Below are 12,720 nucleotides of genomic sequence, written 5' to 3'. Positions count from 1 at the left end.
TAAAAGGACTGAACACTTTCTCCCTAAGATCAGAAACAAGAGAGGGATGTTTGTTTTCACCACCTCCATTCATCATTGTGCTGGAAGTTCAAGCCAGTACAAACAGGAAAGAAAAGGTAACCAGATTAGAAAAGAAGTAAACTCTTTATTTACACACTATATGATCATCTCAAATTCCTCACACCAAGGACATTTCTAGGATAACAAACTAGGATTTCTCAACCCAGCACCATTGATATTTTGGGCCAGTCCCTTCCCCTCCCCTTCCCCTTCTCCTTCTTTTCTTTCCCCTTCTTCTTCCCTTTCTCCTGCCCCTTCCCCCTCTCCTTTTTTTTCCCCAGTACCCCTTTTCTTCCTCTTCCCCTTCTCCCCCTTCTTCTGTGCAAAGGAGGGCAATAGTTGTCTTGTGCACTGTAGGATGTTTAGCAGTATCCCTGGCCTCTGCCTACTAGATGCCAGTAGCATTCCTTCCCACGTCCCACCTCCTGTAGCTGCAACAACCAAAAATATCTCAAGACATTGTGAAATATACCCTGGTGATAAAATATTCCCCTCCCTGCCCACATTGAGAAGCACTGTTCTAGAATCAAGGTGAAATGTGGATTACAAGAATTTGAGAGTGAAGGCAGTTGGAATACAACAGCTGTGGAAAACATGAAATGCAGTAAAGGCCTGAACTACATTAGCAGTAGTAGGCTTGGACTAAAAGGACAATAATACTTAAATAGCATTTGGTTGATAGGGTAGAACAAAGTAGGAGCTCAAATTTTGGTTTGCATAATTAGATAGATGATGGTGTCACAAAAAAGATGATCATGTTACATATAAGGAAAAATATATAGGATATGCTTGTTTGTCATAGTTGCTGAGTTTTCTGATTCCAAAGTACTTCCAGATAAAAATAATTAGAAAAAGTAGAATTTCATTAACTGTGCTTTGATTTGATTCTCTTCCTGATAACCATGAACTTAACTATTCTTCCTAATCCTCATCATCATGAGAGTCACATTGAAATAGTGGACTGTATGGTAGTTTCGGTTTCTATCAAAATAATAAAGCACTCAAGTTAAACTTGAAGTTGTAAAGAGAATCCTTTCACAGTTTCTCAGAAATATAGACTTTTCCTCTAGAAAGCAGATAAAGACACAGTACAGCCAACTGGAATGTGCCTCTCCACCTTAGTTTGGCAGCTATGTCTATGTTTGTTTTATTTTTACCTACAAGGCACTATATTGATTAACATGCTAAACCTTTGTCTTGCTTTATGTCTTACTACATTTCAATTATTGGAAGTTGTCATTTGCAATAGTGAATAATGGATTGGAATAATTTACCTTAGGATGAAAAGCGAAACACATTCCAGGGGCCTGTCGAGATATCAGAGCTTCACCTTTCTTTTCTTTTTCCCCTCCTTTTTTGCTGCTGCTAGAAGTAGTTCGCTTCAAATGCATCAAATCTTTATTTAAAGAAGAAAACATATATCTTATTTAATACATGAAAAAGTATTGTATAATAATGTATGTCCCTCCTACAAATAATAGTATGAGTTCCACCATCTTTTGCATGTGATTATCTTAAAACTAGCAAATACCAATGAGAAAAACAATGAGCAAGTACAATATTTTTTCTTATGTAGCCAAACGAAAATTTGTCACCTCTTACTCATGGCTCACTAGGAATTTTAAGTCAGCACATAATAAGAGAAAGGTAATTTGATACGTATGTGTATTTGTATACATTCTTTTTACCATGACAGTCCAGTCCTTTCCGTATAACCCATTTGGAGATTCTTCCATCTGCTGATATAGAAACTAGTATTTCTCTTTTGTCATCCCCTGTTGTCCCTCGATCTTGTTCTATCCACTGTAGTTGCCATACAGGTCCCAAATGTTTTTGAGGTGATTCACTAAAACAGGGAAAAGCACTAAATATAGAATCATTGCCATAATTTTTAAAAGCACAGGAGTATAAGTCATAAGGACAGCTCCCTGGAGCACTGTGACCTACTTATGGGATGATGCTCCTATTGTTCACTTTCACTTTAGTAAAAGTATTTTGAAAAACAGGGAAAACAATCATTTTGTCACCTAATATTTTTGTTTTTTTTCATTTCTTATAAAAGGAAACTTTTACTACTTTTAATTATATTAATGCCATAAAAGAAATACAAAAGCAAATATTTTCTTTCTTTTCAAAATATACTTTCCCTTACTCTATTCATTTACTTTTTCCTAGATAAGTTGTGTTAATTTATTTTGGACACTTTGAAAATAAGTATCTTCATCTTTATAAGGATTTTTTTCATAGCTTAAGTAGATAAATTATTTAAGTCTTATTTAAGTAAACAATTACCTTACCTTTCTATATTTCAGGCTTGCCCATTGGCTTGATTCTCTCTATGGCTGATTTAACGTTTCTCTGAAGAATTAAAATCACTTCTCAGATTAGTGATTGTTTTCCTGTCAGGATAATAGGTTCCTCTGTTCCTAGTCCTTGATTTTTTTATGCAAACCTCCCAAAGCAATGGTTCTGAATCTTTTTAAAATCATAGATAACTTCGATTATTTGGTAAAACAAGCACAAAGGCCCATGCTTACAAAACTATGCAGATAATTTCAAATTTAAGCTTACAGACCCTGCTTTGATGCCTATTTTCAGCTCTAAGTTTATTAAAACACTAATATAAATATACTACTTCATTTTTGCCGCATTGGTATCTGTTCTATTATAAAAACCTAACAATACTCAATATCTTTCACTTTTAACTTTTTTTATTTTCTCAGTATGACTCATTCACTGATTGATTTATTTATTCTTATTCACTTACTATAATCCTGTTACATTCTCAATATTATGTGACATGCTGAGGATAAACAGGCAAGACTTAATCCTTGACTTCGAGTTGCTTACAGCCTCTTCAGAAAGATATATATATATAAATAATACATATACAGCGTGATGAGTGCTATGATAACTAGACAAACGCACAAAAGAAAGGAATGGGAAGGCTTCTTGGAGGAGGTGGTGCCAAAGCAATAAAGGGTACAAACTTATAGTTAGAAGATGAACAAGTTCTAAAGATCTAATATATAGCATGATGTTCATAGTTAACAATACTGTACTATATACTCAAAATTTGCTAAGAGAATAGATCCAAAATGTTCCCACCACATATTAATCAATTTTATTGTGGTAATCATTTCACAGTGTATACATATTAAATAATTACATTGTACCCCTTTTAAAAATCACATTGTAGAACCTAAATATATACAATTTTTATTTGTCAATTGTACCTCAATGAAGCTGGGGAAATTTTTGATTTTCTTTTAAAAGAATAAACAAACTGTAGGGGCACCTGAGTGGCTCAGTCGGTTAAGCGTCCGACTTCGGCTCAGGTTATGATCTCACGGTTCATGAGTACAAGCCCCACGTCAGGCTCTGGGCTGACAGCTTGGAGCCTGGAACCCACTTCAGATTCTGTGTCTCCCTCTGTCTGCCCCTCAGCTGCTTGGACTCTGTCTCTCGCATTGTCTCAAAAATAAGTAAACATTAAAAAAAAATTTTTTTAAGAATAAACAAACTGTCAAGGAAGGTTGGTGAGGTGGGCAGAGAACATACAGATTTTAGGACAGAGCATTTCAGCTAGAGAGGAATTATTAAGTGAAAAATAATGGTATCACTCTCAAAAAATAAACATTCACTCAAAATTAGATAACATTAGATTAAATTTTTACTTCTCCCTAAAAAAAGCACATATTATATGTTTATCTGATTCTTGGATTCTCACCTACTATCCAGAACAGGAACATTACTGTTGCTCTGTACATTATAAATTGCAATGGTACCATTGTGATAGCCAACTGCTAAAAGATTAGGTGCTCCAATGGAGAAATCCACAGCAGTAACTCCATATGGACTCTGATAAATACGTTCTGGCCACTGAATAAAAAAATAATTGTATTACATTTTAAACTGGGTTTTGCAGGCCACAGTAAGATAGGGTATAATGGTGACTTAAGACAAGTCTGGGGGCAGTGGAAATGTAAGAAGGGCTAGTCTACATTAGGTTACTCTTCTCTTCCTAACTTCCAGTATAGATGAAAACAAAATGTCAATTAGTCATTCCCTTTCCTTTGATGAATCCTCAGGACTCAATAATTTTAAGAAATACAGCATGGCCTTCTCCAATAATTATCATATTTTGGTAATCTTTCAGTAGGATTTGCATGATCATCATAGATTTACTTTCTTTAAGAAACAAATAATGGGCTCCAATCAAATTATCTAGCAATGTTCCTATCTTCCAGTATCTGTTTCATAGGCTTGCATTATCTAGACATTTCTGAACGGTGGAAAGAAGAAGCCACAAAAAAACTCTGTACAGTAGTCTTTTTGACAACTCTGTGAAGAGTTTTATTGTTTTGCTTTGCTTAAAGTCTAATCTAAATCCTTTCTTGCTTCTAACAGTCTGTATGGAAAAGAAGACAACTTACCAGTGATGGATCCTATATTAATACTTCCACATGTTTAAAATTGCTTCTACCTTCCTTTTTTTTAATTCTACATAAACCCAGCTTCCTAATAGACTGGGATTATTTATAAAAGCTCCAATCATTTTTTATTTTGCTTTCCTGATCCTTTTCTAAGTTTTCCACTTCACAATTCAGTTATGAATTAAAACTAAATGTAAAGCTGCAAAATAACAGACTGACTAAAACTGTTTAACAAAAAAAAACCCATGACTGATTCTTATTATTCTCTTCTTGCTAATAACATGGTCATTCATATTCATCCATTTTGTATGTATTCAAGCCAGCAGAAATCTATCTTATGAGGTGATGAGATATTTATACATTAAGAAACAATTCAGTATTAGCTGAAACATATAATTTTCAAAGGATTTTCACTCGCAAATTTGCTCTTCTTTCTGATAAAAAATAATGGTTCAACTCTGGATCATAAGATCTAATAGCACATAGTAAATGCTCAATAAATATTTATTAAATGAATTTACTTTATCTTATATCAACAAGAATAAATTTTAATACTTATAGATTTAAACCAAAGAAAATAAAGTCTTCCTCGATAATTTTTTGACTTTATTTAATTATCACACACAACTATCTACTTTATGAGAATTATGTCAATATTTAATTAACTAAAAATGGGTTTATTCCTACTGGGGTTACCATAGGATTCTTTATTGACCAGCAGCAAGCCAATCCTCTTTTTTGCTCTCTAAATCCAAAGTGCCCATAGCCAACAGCCAAAAGGTCCTGAAAATCAGAAAAATATGTTTAAAATAAGAGAGAGTAGCATAAAAACATTGGAAAATATATAAAGATACATTTTAATGAACTGTGTTAAGAATAGAAAGACATTTCTATTGAGAAAAAATACCAGTATACTATTTATTTTTACTTTACACCTCCATCTTCCTAAGCAAAATAATAATCATATTTTCAGACTGATGAATAACTAAAAAGAACCAATTGCTGAAAAGTTCTTTTATATATTGAGTTAATCTTCCAAGATTATATTACTACATTATGGGTTTCTGAGAATGACCTAATTATTTCAAATATAAAGACAAAGTGCCATGAACTGAATTGTGTCTCCTCCCCTAAAATTCATGGGTTGAAGTCCTAATTCCCAATGTGATTATATTTGAAGAAAGGGCTTTTAGGAGGTAATGAAGATTAAATGAGGTCATGAGGGTCATAATGTTAATCCAATAGGATTGGTGGCTTCATAAAAAGAGGAAGAGACACCAGAGCTCTCTCTCTCCACCATGTGAGAATGCAGCAAGAAGGTGGCCATCTGCAAGATAGGAAGAGAGCCTTCACCAGTAATGAAATCAGCCAGCACAATGATCCTAAACTTCCTGGCCTCCAGGAAATAAATTTCTGATTTCTAATCCAGCCAGTCGATGGTATCTTTCATGGCACCCCAAACGGATTAATAAAGCATTTCAAGATATGCTTATACAAGTGCATAAAGACAAAAGTTTAATGATTGACCAAACCCAACCTCTTCTTTGTAATCAGAATACCTTTATCAAAAATATATTATATATTTTTGCCATAACCCTACTTTCAAGCCAACATCACCTCTTTATAATTTCCTCTGCCTTAAACCACTCTTCACCACTATTCCTTTTACACTGACATGAACAAACTTCTATTCATCGCTTCAAGACTCAGCATAGGCACCACTTCCTCTAAAAAGCATTCATGAGCCTCTCTTATGTATTCCCACAATACTATTTATTTTCCTTATTAAAACACAGAGAGAACTATTATATAGGCAGGGTCTATGTGTGACTAAATTACTACTGTTTCTCTAGTGCCTTATTAGAGTTCCTGGCATAATCAATGTTCAATAAGTATTTGTAGAATGAATTAATAAATATAATAGATGCCATTTGTCATATTTTTTTAGCTTTGTTAAAAATTATTTAAATTTAATCTCAATAACAATATATTAACTTTTAAAATGCTGGTATATTCAGTTTCTAAAAATGATTCACCTGTCTTTATTACACATTTATTATTGATTTATTGAGTATCACTTACCTTACATGGGGTTTCCAAATATAGTTTATAAAAACCAATCTGTACTAAAAGTATTTTATTTTATTAAAAATAATATACATAATTTAAACAACACATTACTTAGGTTTCTATAAGAATGATGATAGACTTTCTGTTTTTTTAAAAACCGTAACCACTAGCATATTTGCACATAGCACCTTATAAGGTGTGGCAGTAAAATAAAAAGGCTAATTTTTAAACTTACATTATACAATACAATCTTAATATACCAATTCATTTTGACCACTTTAAAAATACACTAAATATTTATTCCAAAGGTATTGTTATTACACAAAAGGGTTTTAGAATCCCTAATTGAGAATCATGTCTTCAGAAGCAGTTTATAAACTCAAGGAGAAAATAAGTCTCGTTACTCTACAATCATCTCTCTTTTAAAGCAAACATACCATTCTCCAACTTGATGATTCATATAATTTGGCTCAAGATGATTTTTGGCAGTGCAGTAATTAAGAGCAAGAACTCTGGATTCAGATGTTAGAGTTTGAATTCTAGCTGTTTCACTTACTAGAGTTGTGTTACTCTGGGAATTTAAGAGATGTGTAACTTTGGGCAAGTTATTTATCCCTTTTGTACTTCAGTTTTCTTATCAACATAATGGGGAAAATAGTACCTAACTCAGAGTTACCGTGTTAATACAAGTAAAATGCTTACAGTATCGCCTGGCACATAGTAAGTACTATTTAAGTATTGCTGTTAAGCACTCTCAACAATAGCCAAATTATGGAAAGAGCCTAAATGTCCATCAACTGATGAATGGATAAAAAAATTGTGGTTTATATACACAATGGAGTACTACGTGGCAATGAGAAAGAATGAAATATAGCCCTTTGTAGCAACGTGGATGGAACTGGAGAGTGTGATGCTAAGTGAAATAAGCCATACAGAGAAAGACAGATACCATATGTTTTCACTCTTATGTGGATCCTGAGAAACTTAACAGAAACCCAAGGGGGAGGGGAAGGAAAAAAAAAAAGAGGTTAGAGTGGGAGAGAGCCAAAGCATAAGAGACTCTTAAAAACTGAGAACACACTGAGGGTTGATGGGGGGTGGGAGGGAGGGGAGGGTGGGTGATGGGTATTGAGGAGGGCACCTTTTGGGATGAGCACTGGGTGTTGTATGGAAACCAATTTGACAATAAACTTCATAAAAAAAATAATAAAAAAGAAAAAAATAATTAAAAAAAAAGTATTTGCTATTACTGGTAGTAATAATATTTTAAGAAATCTCAAAATTATCTTGTATATTTTCAGGGTCACTAGATTAAGTATATATTTGTGAATATGATTACTTTAAGAAGAATATTAATTTGGGTACATGAGCTTGATATATCTGAAAATAAATCAATTAGATGTTATCTTCTGGTTCACTTTTCAATATCTGATATGGATTCAGAGAATACTGTGTCCCAAGTACATCTCCTAAAATTAAAATGATGACATTTCATATTAAAGGAGAAAAAATTATTTTGTAACTATTATCATTTTCTACTTTTTGAAACATGAACTTGTTGTAGAGGTATGTTAAAAACTCCACTTTAGGAGGAGGGAGGGAAGATGGCGGCGTAGGAGGACGCTGGGCTCACCGCGTGTCCTGCTGATCACTTAGATTCCACCTACACCTGCCTAAAGAACCCAGAAAACAGCCAGAGGATTAGCAGAACGGAGTCTCCGGAGCCAAGCGCAGACGAGAGGCCCACGGAAGAGGGTAGGAAGGGCGGTGAGGCAGTGCGCGCTCCACGGACTGGCGGGAGGGAGACGGGGCGGAGCGGCAGCTCGCCGGCCAAGCAGAGCTCCCGAGTCTGGCTGGCAAAAGCGGAGGGGCCAGACGGACTGCGTTCCGACAGCAAGTGCCAACTTAGCGTCTGGGAGGTCATAAGCTAACAGCTCTGCTCAGAAAGCGGGAAGGCTGGAGGACAAAGGGAGGGAGAGCTGCTGAGCCCCCGGAAGGCAGAGCTCAGCTTGGCGGGGAACAAAGGCGCTCGCCAGCGCCATCTCCCCCGCCCATCCTCCAGCCAAAATCCCAAAGAGAACCAGTTCCTGCCAGGGAACTTGCTCCCTCCGCGCAAACACCCAACTCTGTGCTTCTGCGGAGCCAAACCTCAGGCAGCGGATCTGACTCCCTCCCGCTGCCACAGGGCCCCTCCTGAAGTGGATCACCTAAGGAGAAGCGAGCTAAGCCTGCCCCTCCTGCCCCCGTGCACCTTGCCTACCCACCCCAGCTAATACGCCAGATCCCCAGCACCACAAGCCTGGCAATGTGCAAGTAGCCCAGACGGGACACGCCACCCCACAGTGAATCCCGCCCCTAGGAGAGGGGAAGAGAAGGCACACACCAGTCTGACTGTGGCCCCAGCGGTGGGCTGGGGGCAGACATCAGGTCGGACTGCGGCCCCGCCCACCAACTCCAGTTATACACCACAGCACAGGGGAAGTGCCCTGCAGGTCCTCACCACTCCAAGGACTATCCAAAATGACCAAACGGAAGAATTCCCCTCAGAAGAATCTCCAGGAAATAACAACAGCTACTGAACTGATCAAAAAGGATTTAAATCATATAACAGAAAGTGAATTTAGAATAATAGTCATAAAATTAATCGCTGGGCTTGAAAACAGTATACAGGACAGCAGAGAATCTCTTGCTACAGAGATCAAGGGACTAAGGAACAGTCACGAGGAGCTGAAAAGCGCTTTAAACGAAATGCAAAACAAAATGGAAACGACGACAGCTCGGATTGAAGAGGCAGAGGAGAGAATAGGTGAACTAGAAGATAAAGTTATGGAAAAAGAGGAAGCTGAGAGAAAGACAGATAAAAAATCCAGGAGTATGAGGGAAAAATTAGAGAACTAAGTGATACACTAAAAAGAAATAATATACACATAATTGGTATCCCAGAGGAGGAAGAGAGAGGGAAAGGTGCTGAAGGGGTACTTGAAGAAATTATAGCTGAGAACTTCCCTGAACTGGGGAAGGAAAAAGGCATTGAAATCCAAGAGGCACAGAGAACTCCCTTCAGACGTAACGTGAATCGATCTTCTGCATGACATATCATAGTGAAACTGGCAAAATACAAGGATAAAGAGAAAATTCTGAAAGCAGCAAGGGATAAATGTGCCCTCACATATAAAGGGAGACCTATAAGACTCGTGACTGATCTCTCCTTTGAAACTTGGCAGGCCAGAAAGGCTTGGCACGATATCTTCAGTGTGCTAAACAGAAAAAATATGCAGCCGAGAATCCTTTATCCAGCAAGTCTGTCATTTAGAATAGAAGGAGAGATAAAGGTCTTCCCAAACAAAAACTGAAGGAATTCATCACCACTAAACCAGCCCTACAAGAGATCCTAAGGGGGATCCTGTGAGACAAAGTACCAGAGACATCACTGCAAGCATAAAACATACAGACATCACAATGACTCTAAACCCGTATCTTTCTATAATAACACTGAATGTAAATGGATTAAATGCGCCAACCAAAAGACATAGGGTATCAGAATGGATAAAAAAACAAGACCCATCTATTTGCTGTCTACAAGAGACTCATTTTAGATCTGAGGACACCTTTAGATTGAGAGTGAGGGGATGGAGAACTATTTATCATGCTACTGGAAGCCAAAAGAAAGCTGGAGTAGCCATACTTATATCACACAAACTAGACTTTAAATTAAAGGCTGTAACAAGAGATGAAGAAGGGCATTATATAATAATTACAGGGTCTATCCATCAGGAAGAGCTAACAATGATAAATGTCTATGTGCCGAATACCGGAGCCCCCAGATATATAAAACAATTACTCATAAACATAAGCAACCTTATTGATAAGAATGTGGTCATTGCAGGGGACTTTAACACCCCACTTACAGAAATGGATAGATCATCTAGACACACAGTCAATAAAGAAACAAGGGCCCTGAATGATACATTGGATCAGATGGACTTGACAGATATATTTAGAACTCTGCATCCCAAAGCAACAGAATATACTTTCTTCTCGAGTGCACATGGAACATTCTCCAAGATAGATCACATACTGGGTCACAAAACAGCCCTTCATAAGTTTACAAGAATTGAAATTATACCATGCATACTTTCAGACCACAATGCTATGAAGCTTGAAATCAACCACAGGAAAAAGTCTGGAAAACCTCCAAAAGCATGGAGGTTAAAGAACACCCTACTAACGAATGAGTGGGTCAACCAGGCAATTAGAGAAGAAATTAAAAAATATATGGAAACAAACGAAAATGAAAATACAACAATCCAAACGCTTTGGGACGCAGCGAAGGCAGTCCTGAGAGGAAAATACATTGCAATCCAGGCCTATCTCAAGAAACAAGAAAAATCCCAAATACAAAATCTAACAGCACACCTAAAGGAAATAGAAGCAGAACAGCAAAGGCAGCCTAAACCCAGCAGAAGAAGAGAAATCATAAAGATCAGAGCAGAAATAAACAATATAGAATCTAAAAAAACTGTAGAGCAGATCAACGAAACCAAGAGTTGGTTTTTTGAAAAAATAAACAAAATTGACAAACTTCTAGCCAGGCTTCTCAAAAAGAAAAGGGAGATGACCCAAATAGATAAAATCATGAATGAAAATGGAATGATTACAACCAATCCCTCAGAGATACAAACAATTATCAGGGAATACTATGAAAAATTATATGCCAACAAAATGGACAACCTGGAAGAAATGGACAAATTTCTAAACACCCACACTCTTCCAAAACTCAATCAGGAGGAAATAGAAAGCTTGAACAGACCCATAACCAGCGAAGAAATTGAATCGGTTATCAAAAATCTCCCAACAAATAAGAGTCCAGGACCAGATGGCTTCCCAGGGGAGTTCTACCAGATGTTTAAAGCAGAGATAATACCTATCCTTCTCAAGCTATTCCAAGAAATAGAAAGGGAAGGAAAACTTCCAGACTCATTCTATGAAGCCAGTATTACTTTGATTCCTAAACCAGACAGAGACCCAGTAAAAAAAGAGAACTACAGGCCAATATCCCTGATGAATATGGATGCAAAAATTCTCAATAAGATACTAGCAAATCGAATTCAACGGCATATAAAAAGAATTATTCACCATGATCAAGTGGGATTCATTCCTGGGATGCAGGGCTGGTTCAACATTCGCAAATCGATCAACGTGATACATCATATTAACAAAAAAAAAGAGAAGAACCATATGATCCTGTCAATCGATGCAGAAAAGGCCTTTGACAAAATCCAGCACCCTTTCTTAATAAAAACCCTTGAGAAAGTCGGGATAGAAGGAACATACTTAAAGATCATAAAAACCATTTATGAAAAGCCCACAGCTAACATCATCCTCAACGGGGAAAAACTGAGAGCTTTTTCCCTGAGATCAGGAACACGACAGGGATGCCCACTCTCACCGCTGTTGTTTAACATAGTGCTGGAAGTTCTAGCATCAGCAATCAGACAACAAAAGGAAATCAAAGGCATCAAAATTGGCAAAGATGAAGTCAAGCTTTCGCTTTTTGCAGATGACATGAAATTATACATGGAAAATCCGATAGACTCCACCAAAAGTCTGCTAGAACTGATACGTGAATTCAGCAAAGTTGCAGGATACAAAATCAATGTACAGAAATCAGTTGCATTCTTATACACTAACAATGAAGCAACAGAAAGACAAATAAAGAAACTGATCCCATTCACAATTGCACCAAGAAGCATAAAATACCTAGGAATAAATCTAACCAAAGATGTAAAAGATCTGTATGCTGAAAACTATAGAAAGCTTATGCAAGTAATTGAAGAAGATATAAAGAAATGGAAAGACATTCCCTGCTCATGGATTGGAAGAATAAATATTGTCAAAATGTCAATACTACCCAAAGCTATCTACACATTCAATGCAATCCCAATCAAAACTGCACCAGCATTCTTCTCGAAACTAGAACAAGCAATCCTAAAATTCATATGGAACCACAAAAGGCCCCGAATAGCCAAAGTAATTTTGAAGAAGAAGACCAAAGCAGGAGGCATCACAATCCCAGACTTTAGCCTCTACTACAAAGCTGTCATCATCAAGACAGCATGGTATTGGCATAAAAACAGACACATAGACCAATGGA

General features: G+C 36.7%; 1 protein-coding gene across 1 annotated transcript in view; it reads right to left on the bottom strand.

The window, feature by feature from the left end:
- DNAI4 (dynein axonemal intermediate chain 4) overlaps positions 1-12,720 on the bottom strand; it is a 96,285-nt gene that overhangs the window by 23,166 nt on the left and 60,399 nt on the right. The window contains 4 exon segments of the mRNA XM_060625280.2: positions 1,335-1,456; positions 1,749-1,906; positions 3,791-3,942; positions 5,193-5,279. Of these exon segments, the coding sequence (XP_060481263.2) occupies positions 1,335-1,456; positions 1,749-1,906; positions 3,791-3,942; positions 5,193-5,279 (519 nt within the window).

This window comes from Panthera onca, chromosome C1 (genome assembly GCF_046562875.1).
Source record: "Panthera onca isolate mPanOnc1 chromosome C1, mPanOnc1 haplotype 2, whole genome shotgun sequence".
NCBI classification, from domain to species: domain Eukaryota; kingdom Metazoa; phylum Chordata; class Mammalia; order Carnivora; family Felidae; genus Panthera; species Panthera onca.
This window is presented reverse-complemented; position numbering and strand designations above follow the sequence as displayed.